Source organism: Rhincodon typus, chromosome 5, assembly GCF_021869965.1.
Source record: "Rhincodon typus isolate 14 chromosome 5, sRhiTyp1.1, whole genome shotgun sequence".
Classification (NCBI taxonomy): Eukaryota; Metazoa; Chordata; class Chondrichthyes; order Orectolobiformes; family Rhincodontidae; genus Rhincodon; species Rhincodon typus.
In genome coordinates this window covers 43,616,741-43,635,549 of record NC_063336.1, presented here as the reverse complement: position 1 = coordinate 43,635,549, position 18,809 = coordinate 43,616,741, and the positions used below count along the sequence as shown (strand labels likewise).

The window sequence follows — 18,809 nt, the reverse complement described above, 5'->3', positions numbered from 1 at the left end:
AGCAGCCTGCGGGGTGAAGGCAGCGGCCGCAGACCGGGCTCGGTGTCTCAGTGCCCTTGCACCCCGCCCGGGAAAAGGTGCGGGTCTTCGGGATCATGCTGCCAGCTTCACCCCCACCCCCTACAGCCTCCACCGGCTCCCCGCTCGCTCACTCACCTCCCGTTCCCGGCCGGCCGCCCGCTCGCTCCGAGCCCGACAATATGGCGCCGTCACCCCTGACCCGGAAACAAACCCCGGCCCCTCCTGTGCCCGTGCGAGGAACCCCCACAGACATAGACCCCCTTACCCGGAGGTACGGTGGGAATGGGTCTGTACCGTACTTGGGTGGGGGCTGCTGATACAATGGGGGATCTACACCGCCCCCTATGATAGAGTGAGGTCTGGAGTGTTCTGCACCAACCCATGGTTGAAGAGCGAGGTAGTGTTTGCACCCCACGTAAGGTCTGGGCATATCTGCACCGCGAAGGGTGATGTACCTAAGTATCACCTCCCCCCCACCTTCCCTTTAACAGGAGGAGTAGTTTCCAGTGAAGGGTCTAGGCCCGAAACGTCAGCCTCTCTGCTCCTATGATGCTGCTTGGCCTGCTGTGTTCATCCAGCCCTGCACCTTGTTGTCATAAATACAGCACCTCCGCCACACCCCACCCCTCACCAAACAAACACAATTACCTATATCCTGACAAAGTACAATTTCATACACCTTCCATAATTTCAATCACAAGAGAAGCATTTTTGTTCGTACTTCTGTCAATCTGTTCTACTGTATCCACTGCTGGCAAAGATAAGAGTCTTCTGCATGGTAAAATAACATTGGGCTCTTCCTGTCATCAACGTTATCACTGGTCATGAAGTATCAATCTATTCAAATCCCATTTTCCAGCATTTGGCTCAAAGCTTTTCAAGACTTCTCAGATACGAGAACATTCTGTGTCCATGTGCAACTAAACTTGGATAGTGTCCATGCTTGGGCTGATAAATGGCATGTAATATTGGCACCATACAAATATCAAACAACAACCATGGTGTTTTATCTAAATATTTCTTAAATGACTTGAGGGTTCCTGCCTTAACCCTCGTTTTAGTCAGTGAATGATGTGAGAGACCAAATGCAGGCTGGGTGACATTTTGCTGGTTCACCTCACTCAGTCTGTAAGCGTGACCTTAACATTTCAGTCCTTGCCTTTTGTTGGAGGCATTCTGCAGTGTTCCAGTGATGCCTGTGATAGGCTGGAGAAAGAGCACTTCATATTCCAATTAGGCATTTTATAGCCTTCTAGACTCAACACTGAGTTCAGCACATTCGGATCATGAATTTTGCTGCCCATTTTGTTATTTTGTTTCTCTGCAGTGTATCTTGTTTTCATGTTTTTGCTTTCAGTCAGAGCTGATCTTTATTCTGCTAATACACTTGATTTGGACCAATGATTTGTTTGTTCACTGCAACAACAGCCACTCAGTTTGTAATAAAAACAAACAGTGCTGGAGAAACTCAGCAGGTCTGATAGCAATTGTGGAAGGAGAAACAGAGTTAACATTTCAAGTCCAGTATCATTCTTTGGAAATGGACTACTTGGATTGTCTTTTGTTCCATGATACCTTTGATTTCTAATCTCACTTGTCTTTTAACCTTTCCCTGACCATCCCTTTTATTCCACTTGCCCATTGCCTCTATTTCAACAGTATAAATTACGTCCCATTTTCACCACTTTTCAGTTCCAAAGAAGATTCATATTGGACTCAAAATGTTAAGCTCAGTTATTGCTCCACAGATGTTGCAAGACTTAGTGCTTGAATTTCCCAAGCACTTTCTGTTTTAATTTCCCCACCTCATCAGTCTACTCTCACTCATCATGAATTGGTGGTCGACAGTGATGTTAAGCAGTACATGTTCTGCTATAACTTATAACAGATGTTTATTTTGGCTTCCTCCTTGGCCACTCAGCTTCTGATCTCAGCCTATCTCCAACACGGACAAAGGAGTTGAACTCCGTAGGTGAGGAAGCGATTGAGCAAATGTGGCAACAAGGAACCAGAGCAATGTGAATCAGGAGGAAAATTCTCTGCTTGTTAGATCCATGCCTAAAACAAAAGAAGAGGGTTATTGTTATTGGAGGGCAGTCATCTTCGACCCAGGAGAGTACCTCAAATTCTTTGAGGACTTGTCAAGGTAGATGCAGCAAGGTTATTTCTAATTGTGGGAGAGCCTATGACCAGAGGACATAATCTCAGAATAAGGGGTTGTACATTTAGGACAGCGATGAGGAGGAATTTCTTCTATTAGAGGTTAAAGAATCAATCAGTGGAATTCTTTACAGCCGTTAAATATATTAAAGGCTGAGATAGATTTTTAATCAGTAACAGAATCAAGTGTAATGGGGAAAATGCAGGAAAGTAGAGCTGAGGGTCAGCAGATTCATCATGATCTCATTAAATGACAAAGCAGACTCGATGGCCTACTTCTGCTCTCTCTTATATTTTACGGTCTGAGGCCCAGCTATCTTCAACTGCCTCAACAATGACCTTCATTCCATTATGATATCAGAAGTGCTGATGTTAAAGTGCGGATGATTTCACAATGTTCAGCAACTTTCAAGACTTCTCAGATACCAGAACATTCTGTATCCATATGCGACAAGGCCTGGACAATGTCCATGCTTGGATTGATAAATGACATGAAATATTGGCACAATAAAAATGCCAAATAATGACCGTCTCCATTAAGAGAGAATCTAACCATTGCTTCATTAAGTTGTTGGATTATCCTTCATGACAGCACTATGAGTGTACTTAAATCCCTTGGATAACAGCAGCACAAGGTGGTTGACTGTCACCTTCTTGAGGGCAATTAGGGCCGGGCGATGAATCCTGCCCTGGCCAGCATTGTTCAGAACTCTAAATGAATAGAAAACAAAAACTTTACCTTTGGTGGAATTCACCGAGTTGCACTTTCATCTTTTGGCTTGTAACTCACGCTCCCTTTCCCTCCTTTCTCAGGTATCCAGACATGGGTTGCCAAATCCAACTGATCGCTTTCTGGAGGTTTGATCACATGATGGATTTAAGCTGGTGGCCTTTTTCATTTAATAGGGTCCCAGTTGGTTCAGTCGGACTGGAGGAAATGAATGCATTGTGGTTCTCATTACCACATTGTACGGTGATGGGGAATTTTTATCCCAATAAATTTTAACTCAGGATAGTTGTCAGTATTTCTCTACCTTATTATTTTTGAGCTCAGATGAATACCAACATGCAGACTCGTTAAATGTCTTATGTCAATGTTACCATTGGGACCTGATAATTATTTTCTTTTGGTTTGATTCAAGTGGCCTCTCTTTTATAAGGAAGTAGTTCTGATGGAGTTGTGTTTTGCCAACCAATTGGAAATTGCAACTCTAATCCATTGGTGTAGGGCAAAATACAATTTACGTACCTGTACCATACATTTGTTTGGAGTCTCACCTAGGCACCTGCTTCACTGAGTGCAAAGTAGACTTCATTGTCAGTTGGGGTGGCAAGAAGCTATAAATTTCAAATCCAAAGGCCATTTTAAATAATAAATGTGATACATGTGATTCAATATCAAATTTACATTCCATCTACACACAATATATATTTGGGAGGCAATGGTTGACTAGCAGTAATCTCAGTGGAGTAGCAATCCAGAGGCACAGGTTATATGAAAACAGGTTCAGATTTCACTATGGCAAAATGAATTTTATTTATATCAGGAATTTACATATTTTTAAATGTCACAATGATGTTGACTTTTAAACTATCATTAACTGTCATAATAAAAGTACCTGGCTTACTAGTGTCCTTTAGCAAAAGAAATTTTCACTTTTTTTAAACATCACTATACTTTTATTTGGGAGCACCAACACCCATGATTTAGTATAAAGCCAATCAGTTTGCAGCAACAACTGGCCAGCTGATTGGGCAGCACAGTCAGGTATGGTTTGGTGTCATTTGGAAAAAAAAATCTAAGGATATTAGGGTGTGGTGTAAAGATTATTACTTTGATGAAAATTAATCTATCTCAGATTCAAAGTTTAGAAATGAATAGTGAGGTCTGGTCTCTTGACCTTTACTGTTTGGTCATTGGCTTGATGCCAACCGCAGCCTCTTCATTCCTTACATTCAGAACAATTAGCAATATATCTTCACCAGCATTGAATCTGTGCACTATTTCCTTTCCCAGATCAAATTTTGCTACTTTCAGATTTGCTTACCTTACCATTGTCTGTCATCAGAGAGAGATAGCCATTTGCAATTCCAATCAACTGATAATTATTTACTTTGACTTTGGGGAGATCAATGTTCTTGGTAGAGGGGCAGAAAACTTCATATTTCTTTGAAGCGAATGAGTCAATACCAATCATGTGAATCTTGGCAGTCCTGTGCTTGCCAGTCTTGAATGTAGACATTTCAACAAACCTGCAGGGGTGCTCTTTCAGAAACTCAAATCCATTCTTGTGCAAAGAGGAACACTATGTTGGAAAGGTGGCAGGGTCCCAGCATCTCTAGTGGTGAAATCTAGATTGTCATCCATGGTCCTTGAGTTTTAGTGGCACCACCTCCAACCAATTGCCAAGAAGGTGCCGCCATAATCTGCAACCCGACCTGGTCTGGCCTACATGCGACTCAAGACCCACAGTAGCAATGTGGTTGACTCTGAAATGGTCTGGAAAGTCACTCAGTTCGGGGGCATTTAGTGGGCTACACCCACATCACACAAAATAATGAAATAAAAACATACAGATATGTTTCCAGGAAGAAAAGAACTAACTATGGAGGATTTTCCAAATGTTTCTAACTTAACATTAGAAAGAAAAACTTCACTATAAACTTCACTTCATTACACTTTGACAACTTCTCAGGCTGAATTAAACGATATGCAACCACTATTCCATGCCTATATCCTCTACAATATAAAAACTGCATGTAAATTTCAAACATGAATCCTCTAGCCTTCATCTTCTGACCTCCTATTATCCATAAACTCTATCTTGCTAAAACCTCTGTTGCAAATATGCTATCTTGCACTAAGTCCTGCTGACACTCATTCCTTTTGCTAAATTAAATTGCTTTGCCAGTGCTCTAAATTTAAAATTCTAATTCTCATTTGTCCCAAATGGTCTCTCCCAGTATTTATACAACATATGCCAGTCTTTAAACATGTTACAGTCAATGCTTTTTGTACAGTGTGTCAACAAACAATTACTTATTGCTCTCTTCGAACAAAGGAAATATATTAAAGAGAATAAAAAGCTTGCTTTATAGACACAAATTTTAGATCTATTTTCAGGATTACAGCTTTACACCTCCCTAATCAGGCATTATCTAGTGCAGCAATACATTACTTCTAGTTTTCTCTGTACTGTCATCCAGTGGCTCTTCATTAATGTTTATTCATATTGCATCTTGTGCAGTTTGTACACTTTAAATCCTGTTTTGGTGCCCAGTTGGAAAATCATTCATTCATTAAGCATGTGATTGATACAAGTTAAGGTGAGGTGAGGTCTTTATTCAATTATGGAATAAAGTGTTTATACTTTACATTTTTGCTGGCTTAAAAGGTTTCGTAAATACTTCAGTCACTTATCGTGGCACAAAAGTAACTTGTATTAGATTTATAATTTTTTTTACTCTGATCCATGACTTCCTGAGGTCTGGTAAATTCTCTGGACTGGTAAAGGCCTTGTCCTGAGGCTACTGGATTAGGGAGGAACCTATATCCTTGTCTTTCCCCAAACCTCTCCAGTTAAACAGTTATTACTTAATTAAATTTGTAAACAGGAAAATCCAATGATGGTATTGTAACAAACTGTGTTATTTATAGGTAGTTGAAATACAAAATATCATAAAACATGAAAACTGCATTACAAAAGCTCACATTGTAACAGATATCATTTGCAGCATAACCTTCCTAGTGGTCAAAATAGGGGACATAAAATGAGGGACATGGAGTTTTCAGAGCAAGTTGTTCAGAGCCAACTTCATCTACTGTCAAATACTTTCACACCCATAAAAGCATTCAAAGATCATTTTGAAAGCATTGTGTAAAAATTCTTCAGTTCAACTCTCTGTGGCTCTCAACTAAACAGATTCAGGGCATGGTTGTGATGCTTCCAATGGTCAACTAAATTGCTGAGTTTAAATGAATAATGGGCATCTGTATGAAATAGCAGCACTTCCTGGTATCCATACAACCAAAGCAGTTAATACCCTTCGTAAAGTCATAGAGACAGTTATGGCACAGAAGGAAAGGTTCTGAGGAAGGGTCACCGGACCCGAAACGTTAACTCTGTTTTCTCCTCCACAGATGCTGCCAGACCTGCTGAGCTTTTCCAGCAACTTTGTTTTTGTTCCTGATGGCACAGAAGGAGGTCACTTGGCCTGTCAAATCTATACTGACACCCTGCAGATTAATTCACTTAGCGCCACTCCCCAACTTGGTCTCTGTACTCTGCAAGTTTATTTCCTCAAGTTTCATCCATTTTTCTTTTGAAATCATTGATGGTTTCCACTTCCCCACTCTCATTGGCAACAAATTCCCAGGTCAACGCCATTCACAGTACAAAAAAAGTTTCTTCCACATAATTCAGCTGCATTTCTTGCCCAACACCTTAAATTTATACCTCTTAGATCAGGTGCCACTAACTAAAGTTGTAACTTTTCCTTGTTTACCTTATATAAGTCTATCATAATCATAACCACAATTAAATCTTCTCTCAATCTCCTTTGCCCCATGCAGAACAACCACAGCTTTTATAACTTAACCTTGTGACTAAATTCCCTCATTCCTGGAACCATTCCAATAAATCTTCACTGCTGCCATTCAAAGACCTTCAAATATTTCCTGAAGTGTGGTGACCAGAACTAGATGCAATTCCTTACTGTGGGCTTACATAAAGCTTTTGTAAAGATTCAGCATTATTTTCCTAATTTTGGAGGAATGGGGGAACTTCAATTTCAACACGGGAAACAGCCACTTCAACACACCACCATGATCACTAGCCAACACCTCTATCTCAGTCTTGCTGCAGTTCTCCAATTAAGCTCAATGCAAGCTGGAAAAACAACATCTCATTTTCTGGGACTCATTATCAAATTCAATAATTTTAGGGCCTGAGCACCTTCTCCCATGTCCTTTCCCCAGATCCCACCAGCTGCCATCACAATCATCCCACTATTAGCTTTCATCAGCAGCTATTGATTTCCCCAGGCTGACCTTTACCCATTCGTTTGTCTACCTAACTGTTGTTCTGTCTCTCTGTGCTCCATCTCCACCTATTGTTTATCCCTGTCCCGTTTCCTCACCCCATCTGCAGCTTATATACCAACCATTTTCTAGCAACAATTTGTTCTTAAGGGTCACTGGACCCAAACTGTTAACTCTACTTTCTCTCCACAGAAGCTGCCAGACCTGCTGACATTCTTCAGTAATTTCTGTTTTTGTTTCAGAATTCAGCATCTGAAATTTTTTGTTATTTTTGTTTTGCGGAGCAAAATGTTATTTCTGTTTTTGCCAAGTTACTTCACTGTTGTAGTGGAATATTTTTCCCAATGAGATATCTAATAAAACATTGTAGCAATGTGAGGCCCTTACATTAACACTTGGTGTAATTCTAATATCCTAAAACTGGGTGGTGAAGAAAAATAAATTTCGAGGTCATATAGTTTGCTCTCATCCCTTTTCCAGCTAACCTAGCTTCTCTAGATGTTCAATTTTATCTTGAATTGATCCAAGTCATTGCAGCCTCACTTGGTAAGTTATTCCATCTTCTCAATAAAGTCATGATTTCTTTTGTCCTGCCTGAAACCTGTTCCTTTGTAGCCTATATCAATTTCTTCAGCTAGTTTCAGCTATATCAAATACTCTTGGATGGTTAGCAACATCCCAGAGACTTATTACTTTGAATATTTCAATTGTATATTTCTTTAGCAACATTGATAAAAGATTCACTCAGTTAAAACTTTTCATCTTGCACTGTTCAAGGCAAAAAACAAAAACAAAAAAGTTAATTATTTTGTTTAAAATTTAAACAAATCGGATTGACTCTGATTGGTAAAGGTGTTGCCCGGAGAAATGAACCAGTGAATGGCTGTAAAATATTTTGTTGAGATGAAACAAAAACAGTGTGTGTGCATGTTCTGTCTGCAGGTAATAGTGTGTCTGCATTAATATGTACAGCTTCCAGAACATGCGAGTGCACCATACGGAGAGCCTGACAGACCATTCTAAATTGGTTGTCAGCATATTTCCTAGCACAATCAGGACCATTTAGCAAATATTTTGCAATCACAAAATTACAACTAATGTTGAACACTGTATTGAGAGTTTTGTGAGAGGGGAATACTTGTGTGCAGTCTGTACCTTGCTTGTTGCAAATAGTTGAAAGGATACACTGCTTCATACCATCCTCATGTCTTTGGGACATACAGACAACACAGGTATATATTTAATATCGCACTGACACTGAACTAATTTGTAGATATTTTTAATGAACCTGTCCAGCAATGTTATGACACACATCTTGAGCAGGTGGGACACTACCACTTCACTTACCAGGGAGCAGAGTCAGCACCAGACCCTGTAAGGGAGGAGCATTGAGCAGTGAGTGTAAATTTATAGCCGAGGATTTGGAGGCCTATTTACTAGGAAGCAGAGTCGGTCAGACATGGTGGGGGAGAAACTTAAAAAACACCAAGGAGAAGAAAACGATAGTACGTTAAATTGTAGTAGTAATATTGGGGACAACATTAAGAAAGAGAGATGCAAGTAATAAAGTACAGCTATAATTATGGGCAACTTTAATCTGAATTTAGATTGGGCACATCAAATTAGCAGCAATACTGTAGTGGAAGAATTCTTAGAGAATATATGGGCTAATTTTATGAACTAATACTTTGACGAACCAATGAGAAAAAAGGTCATCCTTGACTAGGAATTGTGTAAGAAAGAAATAATTGACCATCTAGTTGTGAGTAAGCCCTTAGGAAAGAGTGACCATAAAAAGATTCGATTCCTTATTAAGATGGAGAGTGACAAAGTTGTTTCTAATGTTCTGAATTTAAATAAAGGAAATTATGAAGTACCCATGAGCTAGCTATGATAAAATGGAGGGCATTAATTAAAAGGATGACAGTAAAGGATGATGCATGCTAAACATTTAAAGAGTGCATGGACAAAGTGGTCAGGTGATGGTTAGGGAGGCAGAGAGAAAACAATGAATTATAAACCTATCGGGTTGACATCAGTAGTGGGAAAAACACTGGATTCTATTAGAAAAGATGGAATAGCAGAGCACCTGGAAGATAATAACAGGATCAAACATTTTCAGCATGGATTTAAAAAGGGGAAGTCATGCTTGACTTTTCTGCTGGAATCTTTTGGGAATGTAATTAGTACAGTGGATAAGGGAGAGCCAGTGGATGTTTTTTGCTTGGATTTTCAAAAGGTTTTGATAAGGTCCTGCATAAACATTAGCATGCACAATTAAAATACATGGAATTGGAGTTTGTGTATTGAAGTAGATTGAGCAGACACGAAACAAGCAGTAGGAATAAACAAGATCTCTTTTTAAGCAAAAGACAATGACTGGTGGGGTACCACGGAGATCTGTGCTTCGACCCCAGCTATTCACAATATATATTAATGATTTAGATGAGGAGACTATGTGTCATATCTTAACATTTGCTAATGTCACAAAGCTGGCTGAGAGGGTCTGCTGTGATGTGGATACAGAGATGCTTCAGTGTGATTTGGACAAGTTATATAAATGGGTAAATACACGGCAAATGCAGTATAATGTGGATAAGTGTAGGGTTATCCACTTGGGCAGAAAATAAAACAGGCAGGCAACTTATTATCTGGGGAAGTGGGTGGTGCAATAAGACCTGGTTGTCCTGATGCAACAGTCACTGAATGTAAGCTTCATAGTGACAGGATTCAAGTAGAGGTGCACGGATATCTTGCTGCAACTGTACGGGGCATTGGTAAGATCACACCTGTCATGCTGTATATAGTTTTGATCTCCTTAACTGAGGATGGATGTTCTGGCTATGGAGGGAGAGCAAAGAAAGCTTACCTTACTGAAAGAGCTGAGTAATGCTTAGCCATTGTAATTTCTTTCATCTTGGAATATCTTAAGAAGCTGCTTATCTCTATCTTACAGGTACAACTTAACCACATCTGACAATGAAAATTACACTAGAACAGATATTTTAACAATACAGGTTATTTACAACTGTGTTTCATCCTTTGTACCCTCAATAAGCTTCTTTTATTCCTCTGCCTCCCACTACCTCTAAGTATAGTGCTGACTTCCATAGCTGGGATGAAGGTACATTGCTTTTTGTTTAGCTCTGGTGTCTATGGGAGAGCAGTGTAGCACAGCACAATGAAGCTTACTGGGTTGGTTGGTCATTCAGATTTCGGTGTCCCTGCATGAATGGTCATGTTCTTCTCTAGATAATTCAAGAAACATTTCCTTGTGCTGAGAAGTCAGATGTCTGTCACTGTCTACTCTTTCCCACAGTTCCATATTGCCCTCCCTTTGCCCCTCTCCCCACCAGACATATGGTCCCATTACTCCTGTAATGAGACAAAGGGAGGGGACGAGTATGATAGTTTTGGATGAAAGGGCAGTTTGTGATACAGGAGCAGGAGAGGTGATGAAGTGTCCCTAGTGAGTGTGTAGGTAGTGTAGAGGACAAGAGGAGTTTGTAGTTTGGGAGAATGATGTAAGTGTGAGCGCTTGAGTAGACATGTGGCACGTAGTAGTGAGAACTGTAGTCCATTAGCCTTGGTGAGATGTGTGCGCAGTGGCAGAGTTCAAGTGAATGGATGTCCCGTAACTGTAAGCTAGCATAGAGAAATGGTGGAACGTGACCCTGAATGCAAAAGTTCATTGACCTTTTTCCTGCACTGATAGATGTTTGTTTTGTCTTGGGATGCAGAACTCTCTGGGCTGGCCAGGTCAGGTGGTGTGGCCTCCTGTGGTCATTTACAGGGTTATGGTTAGCCCTCCTCTCCACCAATCCATTCACGAGTGCTTAGAATCATAGAGATGTACAGCATGGAACAGACCTTTCGGTCCAACTTGTCCATGTTGACCTGATGTCTGAAATTAATCTAGTCCCATTTGCCAACATTTGGCCCATATCCCTCTAAATCCTTCCTATTCATATGCCTATCCAGATGCCTTTTAAATGTTGCAATTGTACCAGCCTCCACCACTTCCTCTGGCAGTTCATTCCATACACTTGCCACACTGTATGAAAAAGTTGCCTCTTCGATCCCTTTTAAATCTTTCCCCTCTCAACCTAAACCTATGCCCTCTAGTTTTGGACTGTTCTTCCCTAGGGAAAAGACCTCGACTACTTAACCTATCCATGCCCCTCATGATTTTATAAACCTCTATAAGGTCACCCCTCAGTCTCCCGACGCTCCAGGAAAAATAGTCCCAGCCTATTCAACCTTTCCCTTTAACTCAAAACCTCCAAGGCTGGCAACATCTTTGTAAATCTTTTCTGAACCCTTTCAAGTTTAACAATGTCTTTCCTACAGCAGGGAGACCAGAAGTGAATGCAGTATTCCAAAAGTGGCCTAACCAACGTCCTGTTCAACCATAACATGACCTCCCAACTCCTAAGTTCAATGCACTGACCAACGAAGACAAGCATTCCAAATGCCTTCTTCACTACCCTGTCTACCTGTGACTCCACTTTCAAGGAACTATGAACCTGTACTCCGTGATCTCTTTGTTCAGCAACATTCCGCAGGATCTTACCATTGAGTGTATAAGTCCTGCTCTGATTTGTCCTATCAAAATGTAGCACCTCACATTTATCTAGATTAAACTCCATTTGCCACTCCTTAGCCCATCTGACCATGGTCCCGTTGTACTCTGAGGTAATGTTCTTCACTGTCCATTACACCACCAATTTTGGTGTCATCTGCAAACTTACTAACCATACTTCCTATATTCATATCCAAATCATTTATATATATGATAAAAAGCAGCAGCACACCGCTGGTCACAGGCCTCCAGTCTGAAAAGCAACCCTCCACCACCACCCTCTGTCTCTTACCTTCAAGCCAATTTTGTATCCAAATGGCTAGATCTCCCTGTACTCCATGTGATCCAACCTTGTTAACCAGTCCACCATGCGAAACCTTGTCAAATGCCTTACTGTAGTTCACATAGACAACGTCCACCATTCTGCCTTCATCAATCCTTCTTGGTCCCTGTTTATGAAGTGGTGTGCAAGCTTTTCCTACCTCTGTGCCATAATGGTTGAGTGCCACAATGTGAAGGATAGCTCCTGTTTTGCAAGATCTCATGTAAAGTTGGCATGAACATCATAAGGTTCCAGCAGTGGTTAGGCACTTCTGCCTCTCCTAACAATTTGCAATGTTAATGAAATGAAGAATGGAAGATTGTGTGTAAAACAAAACAGGCTATAGTGGGAATCATGAGTCTTACTCAACAAAAACACTAACTGAGAATGGGAAAATTGCACCTTGAATTTTCATAATTTGTTTAGTTTGTAGCACCAAGATCAATGTTGATTTTCAGTCTAGAACCTAACTTCTCAAAACCTCCCTCCAAGACCTCATTCGTATATCCTTCAGCTAAATGTTAAACCCTTATTTATGTCTCTGTATTTTCTCTCTCCTTCCCCATGCTTTTAAGATTTGGTATTTTGCTTATAGACCCCCCAAAATGTTCATGCATCCTCCTAATTATAAAGTTTCCCAAATTACCTACTCTTATGGCTATTCTCATTTTTTTTTTAGTTGAATTGCTCATTTACCCATTATCTGTATCTTAATTCTGGTCTTCATTATTAGTACCTGTGCATTTTGAGTAAGCAAAGACTGATGCAACTCTTTTGTCTGTCCAAAGTGTATTAGATTTGAATTTACATTTATATCTGTAGTAATTATTGAACCCTATCTCAAACCTTGCTCATCATCTTTCAGAATCCCGAAGAGTAGAAAGCTGAGCAAGATGTATTGCTACCTGTACCTGAGTGAACTGAAATGATGACATTGATCAATATTTCCGTAAAAGCAACCAAACAGTCCACATCTATGCCTGTGAAACATCACATCATGAAAACCATTCAAGTAATCTGGTCAGTTTCATTATTTTACTTGATTTATCCCTGAATTCGGAGGATCTGTCTGTCTTTTATGTGAATGCAGACTGATCAGAAATATTTGGGTTTAAAGCATAGACATTAATTAATTACCTACTTCAATTTTTCTCTGCTGAAGTTATGGTGTATTTAAAAATTGTTATTGCTTTTGTTTAAGATACAAAACCATGTCAGGTGTTAATTATTCACGAAGTCTAGGATTGTTTATTCAAAAATCGGGTTAGAAACCATTCAAATAACCATTGTAGGTCTTTGATGGTTTTAATCTGACTGTGTTACAAATATAGAGGTAGAAAGGTGATGTGGTTCATCTACCTTTCTCCATGTCATAACAACACTTTGGCCAAGTAACAGTCACGTTCAGGAAAAAGAATTATTCATATTGTTCAATTAGCTAAAAGAAAGTTAGAAATGAAAAGTCATGAATTAAAAAAAAAGAGGAAATAAAACAAAAGGAAATGGTATGAGAGGAGAATGAAAACCGAATGATGGAGAGGTGAGAGAATATCGATGGATAAATTATGTAGTTATGGATGTATCATTAACAGTCATGTGAAATTAATGTTCACAAACCAATGTTTTTAGCTCCATTTACTCAAGTGGTGATATCCATCTAGACTCAAATAATTGGAGGATGGATATGCAATGTCAACTCAACAAGATAATGAGAATCTCCAATGTTGTTTGGGGGTTGTTCAACGTTCCTTCTCCAAATACTCCCAAACTTACACAGAAAGTGTAACAAATTTGCTCAGGAAAAATGGTCCCTTTTTAATGGCATGAAGGGCCTAGCATGTTTAACAGGGTCAAGTTCACTATCTGAGGAAATATCCCAACTCTAAATCTATGATTCAAGAATTAAATGCTTTTCAAGAAGGGCTCAGAGCTCGTACACTTCAGAAAGGAAAGTCAATTCTATTCCACGGTTCCAAAAGCTTATCGCAATTTAAAACTACTCAAACACAAAACAGCCATTTTGTTTGCAACATACAAAAAGGGGACTGTTCTATATAACCAGGGCTCTGATATGCTAACTAAATAACTCAAATGCATCTCTATTGTGGTGTTTTCTAATAACTTTAGCAGTGTTTTCCAGATGGTATTTTGAGATTATGTTTTTCAATGATATTTTGTAAATTTAATATAATGTGCTTTTTCTGTTTTAGCATTTGTACATCAGAGCATTTGAAGGATAAAGAAATGCATTCAGTAGTCATTCTTCTGGCCAACAGAATTTTTTCTAATTAGTTTAATTTTGACAAATTATTAAAATATTCTGCAAATTGGTGAGTAACTAAATATCAAAGCTAAAAGTGTACTGGAGGAGATGGCTGTTTATTCCATACCTAATATGTATCACAGTCTTTCTCACATGGCCTTGTATCTTCTTTTTGTAACTACAATATTGCAAGTGTTTCATTTAAAATGTTACTTTCAATTGAAAAAGTAGAACTTTTTAGGTATTCTGTTTAATAATTCAAAATACGCATGCTAGGAGATAATTATTTATTAAAATATTCTTGAGGATGAAAGTATTTATCATAGTGAGCTTTTGATAAGGATTATGAACAAAAATACATAAATAAATGGCATGGTGAAACTGCAAGTTAATTAAAGAAAAAAAATGTATGGGTACCAAAAAAGACCTTCAGTGCATTAAGCAACAATGTGCCTTTCTGGTATTGTGTGTTGTGTGAATTAACATAGACGTAATATCTCAGATGCACAACATTCCTCATATTCTGTTCATTCTCAGAGCTGTAAGGTCTTGGAATCAAAAATTGTGACAATGGCTTCAAAGATAAAGATCATGGATGAAGTGAGATGGCTTCCAAAGAATCAAATTATTTCCATAAAAAAATAAATCTGTCAGATAGTAACTCATAATTACTCAATGTCAGGCAATATAGCCTATACTCTTATTTCTGTCTTGGACAGTAAATATAATCACTAATGAAACGTGAAAATTTAATTATTTCTACTCTAATACATAAACAATAATTTTCCTTATTTTTGAATGTGCATGGCCATTGTTTTCACAAACGCAATAAAAGCAGCATCTTTTTAAAGTTGAAAAAATATTTGTTAAATGCAAGTGACCGTGATGAAAATGCCTGCACTTCAATAAGTCAAAATACAAACTTGGGGGAGAAAAAATGCAATATTAAAGGCATCATTTGTGAGTAAACATATTTTCAATGGATTTACATTTTTTTTACATTTAATTTTACTGTTGGTTGCAATAAATTTTAATCATGATGTCCTTGTAACTGATTCAATAAATAAAAAGTAAAATGAAAAGTTCAGAGAAATCAGATGGCTTGTTGTTAGAAATTAGAAAATGTTATCAGCTTTGTGCATTAATGTACACTTCCTAAACAATGCTTTCACAGAAGTTGTTCATAGAACAATAGATAGGCCTGAGCATTGAGTACTCTAGCTTCAGGAACTGCCTGTACATGGGTGTCATTGACGTAAACCCACTGCCTTGATGGTGCTCCAGCATCTCTGAAACCTGAAAAACAAAGATTGTTAATAAGCAGACTAGAAACTGCACTATATTCTTCCAGCAAAATGTAAGAGCCATCAGTTCAAAGCAGTGGTCCTTAAAAGTAACACAAATAAGAAAAAGGGAAAAATTTCAAAAATTAGGCCCAACTGTATGAGGCAGAATTATTCTTTGTATATTTGTAATTTTTTTCCCTTGGAAAAGCTAATGGACCCACTTTATTTACAAAGATATTAAATCAATTGTTTTATCCATTTTTTAGACTGTGGTTCAAAACCTAAGGAAAGGTTCTGGTGGATTATTAATTCAAGAACTTTTAAGAGGCTCTATAACAGAATTTGCCTTTGATGTGGTTTCTTGTTTGTATATAAACATAACAGATGTCTAAAGGAATATACATTTTCTGCGTTGGAGTGGTTGCTACCCAATGATAGTTGAATTTAAACTTAGCGTTTTACAGGGTGTCTGCACAAAGTCAGGCTTACATTGTTAAATCTTGTAACTTTGAGCAAAAAGAATAAGTGAAGTGCCAATTCCCACAGGAATCCATGTTAAAACTCAGGTTTGGCTCCATAGGGCCAACCTTAGCAGAGAAAATAATTAAAACATTATACTAGTACTGGCAAGTTGAAATATAGTACCACCTGTAGTTTAAGTGGCTGAATTCCCACACTGGTAAAATAAATAATTGTTAAATAAAATAAAGTTTAAAATATAAAAGGAAACTATACTATTCTACAATACTATATTTTTAAACTGACCAGGCTCCATCTAGTGGCAGAAGAAAACACAAAAATAGGTGGGTGAAGATGATAAAGAGTTGGCAGAAGGATATAGACAGGTTAAGCGAGTGAGCAAAAGCTTGGTAGATAGAGTATAATGGGGAAAATATAAGGTTATGAAATTTGGCAGGAAGAATAGAAGATCAAAATACTTTTTTTAAATGGAGAAAGACTGCAGGAAGCTGCAGAGGGATTTGGGCGTCCTTATCCATGAATGACAATAAGCCAGCATTCAAATTTAGCAGGTAATAGGGAAGGCAAATAGAATGTTGACCTATATTTCAAAGAGAAAGGAGTATAAAAGTAGTAAGGCTTTGTCAAAACTATACAGGCACTACACAGAGCACAATACTGTGAACAATTTTGGACCCCTTATCTATGGAAAATTTACTGGCATTGGAGGTAATCCAGAGAAGGTTCACTAGGCTGATACCAGGCATGGAGGTACTGTCTTAGGAGGACAGGTTGATTAGTTTGGCCTTTACTCATTGTAATTTAGAGGAATGAGAGGTGACCTTATTAAAACATACAAGCTTCTTAAGGGACTTGAAAGAGTAGGTGCAGAAAGGTTGTTTTCCCTTTTGGGACAGTGTAGGAACAGAAGGCATAATCTCAGCATTAGGGATTGTACATTTAAAACAGAAATGAGGAGGAATTTCTTCACTCAGAGGATAGCAAATCTGTGAAATTCTGTACTGCAAAGGGCTGGATTGTTAAGTATATTCAAAGATGAGAGAGTTAGATTTTAATCAGTAAGGGAATCAAGGGTTAAAGGAAATTGGTAGGAGAGTGTTGAGTTGAAGATTATCAGATCAGCCATGATTGCGTTGAGCAATGGAACAGATTTAATGAGCTGAATGGCCAACTACTGCCCCTATATCTTAACAACTTAACTTGGTCAGTGCAACGTGATGCCCATGACTACACACACGGACTAACAGCGAAGAGAAGACCAGAACTTGAGCCTAAAGGCAATAGTGGGGGCGGGGGTCGGCAAGATTGAGGCAAAGCTACACTGGGAGAATGAGGTGGGGAGAGGTTGAGAGTGTGTTGGGGGTGGGGGCACAGGAGGAGGGCAGTGAGGAAGAAAGAGATTTGGCAGTGCAAGATGAGACTGGGAAGTGAGGCTAGGGTGGAGCTAGCCAGTAGACAAAGCCAGGTGAGCAAGCAGAGAGACAAGGCAGGATGCAAAGGCAAGAGGGAAGCAAGGATCCTTGCCAAGGCCACTATAACAGGAAATACAATATTGGATGCTGTCTTGTGATGGTGATGAACACAAAAGCACATGCAAACAAAAACTAAAACAAAAACAGGTAGGCAAGTGAAAAAGTAGGCTCTCCAGAAAAAAGAACATTAAAACACAATAACATTAAACAAGGCAATGTTAACAAAGGACTGACTATTAGATTGCTCAACTTATATTCCAATGATTTTAAAATAATTCCTAGTATTTTAGATGGTTGCTGAGGACTGCACATTGTGCATATTCGGTGAGTGAATATAGAAGATATCTGGAGAGCCTGGAGGTGAATGGAAGTAGGATGGGAAATTTAGGGGTATCCAAATTGGCTGGTGAGTGAAGTTTACAGGCCTTCAAAATGATGTTGGGGACTGGACTGCTGTGTTGGAAAACCAAAATGGGCCACCTAATTGGCCATCTCCACACTTGCCTGCCCCCACACCCATATCCCTCTTGTAAAATACATTGCAAACCCAACTCTAAGTGAAAAGACAAAACTCATGGGCAAAGTCACATATGCATCTTGCATTTCAAAACAGACAAGAGTGGGCAGGCTGAGTTTTCCCCAAACTCACGTGAAAATATGGGCCATGGTGGATTTTCCTATCAATCCGATAATATCAAAAACCATTCGTAGTAATATACAACAGACTATAATTTTGACGAGTTCTGCTTTTGTATTTTTTCTCCTTAGTTAACGTGAATATATCTGGGCATTAATCTAAAGCAAAATATTATGGGTACTGTAAATTTGAAACAAAAGCAGAAAATGCTTCAAATATTCAGAATACCAGGCAATACCCGTGGAGAGAAAACAAAGTCAATGTTTCAGGTTAATGACCTCTTGTTGGAACTGGAAAAAGTTAGATATCACAAGTTTAAAAGAAATACACAGACAGGGAAAGTGAGGATGGAAGGATTAAAAGCAATGGTCTGTAATACGGTGAAAGGAAAGCAAGATTAAATGACAAAGGAGACGATGCTGCAGGGCAAAAGGAAATGGTAATGCACAAGAAAGATAAGTAAAAGAGATAGTAGGAACTGCCGATGCTGGAGATTGAGGTAACAAGGCATGGAGCTGGAGGAACACGGCAGGCCAGGCAGCATG

General features: G+C 38.9%; 1 protein-coding gene, 1 long non-coding RNA gene and 1 pseudogene across 10 annotated transcripts in view; 1 reads left to right on the top strand and 2 right to left on the bottom strand.

Annotated features, from left to right (window-relative positions):
• Window positions 1-185: 185 nt before the first annotated feature.
• The window catches only part of LOC125483215, a 34,814-nt gene continuing 16,190 nt past the window's right edge, over window positions 186-18,809 (top strand). Inside the window, exons 1-3 of one of the 2 annotated variants that reach the window (XR_007262178.1) lie at window positions 186-418; window positions 12,992-13,146; window positions 14,927-15,030. This is a non-coding gene — a long non-coding RNA (uncharacterized LOC125483215). Of the gene's footprint in view, window positions 419-12,991; window positions 13,147-14,926; window positions 15,031-18,809 lie in introns of those variants that run through there. The other variant, XR_007262179.1, reaches the window with a different exon arrangement.
• Window positions 4,085-4,549, bottom strand: LOC125483214 (annotated as a pseudogene).
• usp45 (ubiquitin specific peptidase 45) overlaps window positions 14,663-18,809 on the bottom strand; it is a 132,273-nt gene continuing 128,126 nt past the window's right edge. For all 8 annotated transcript variants that reach the window (XM_048597507.1, XM_048597506.1, XM_048597504.1 and 5 more), the window contains one exon: window positions 14,663-15,685. In XM_048597507.1, coding sequence (XP_048453464.1) covers window positions 15,558-15,685 — 128 coding nt within the window. In that variant the 3' untranslated portion in view covers window positions 14,663-15,557. The remainder of the gene's footprint in view (window positions 15,686-18,809) is intronic.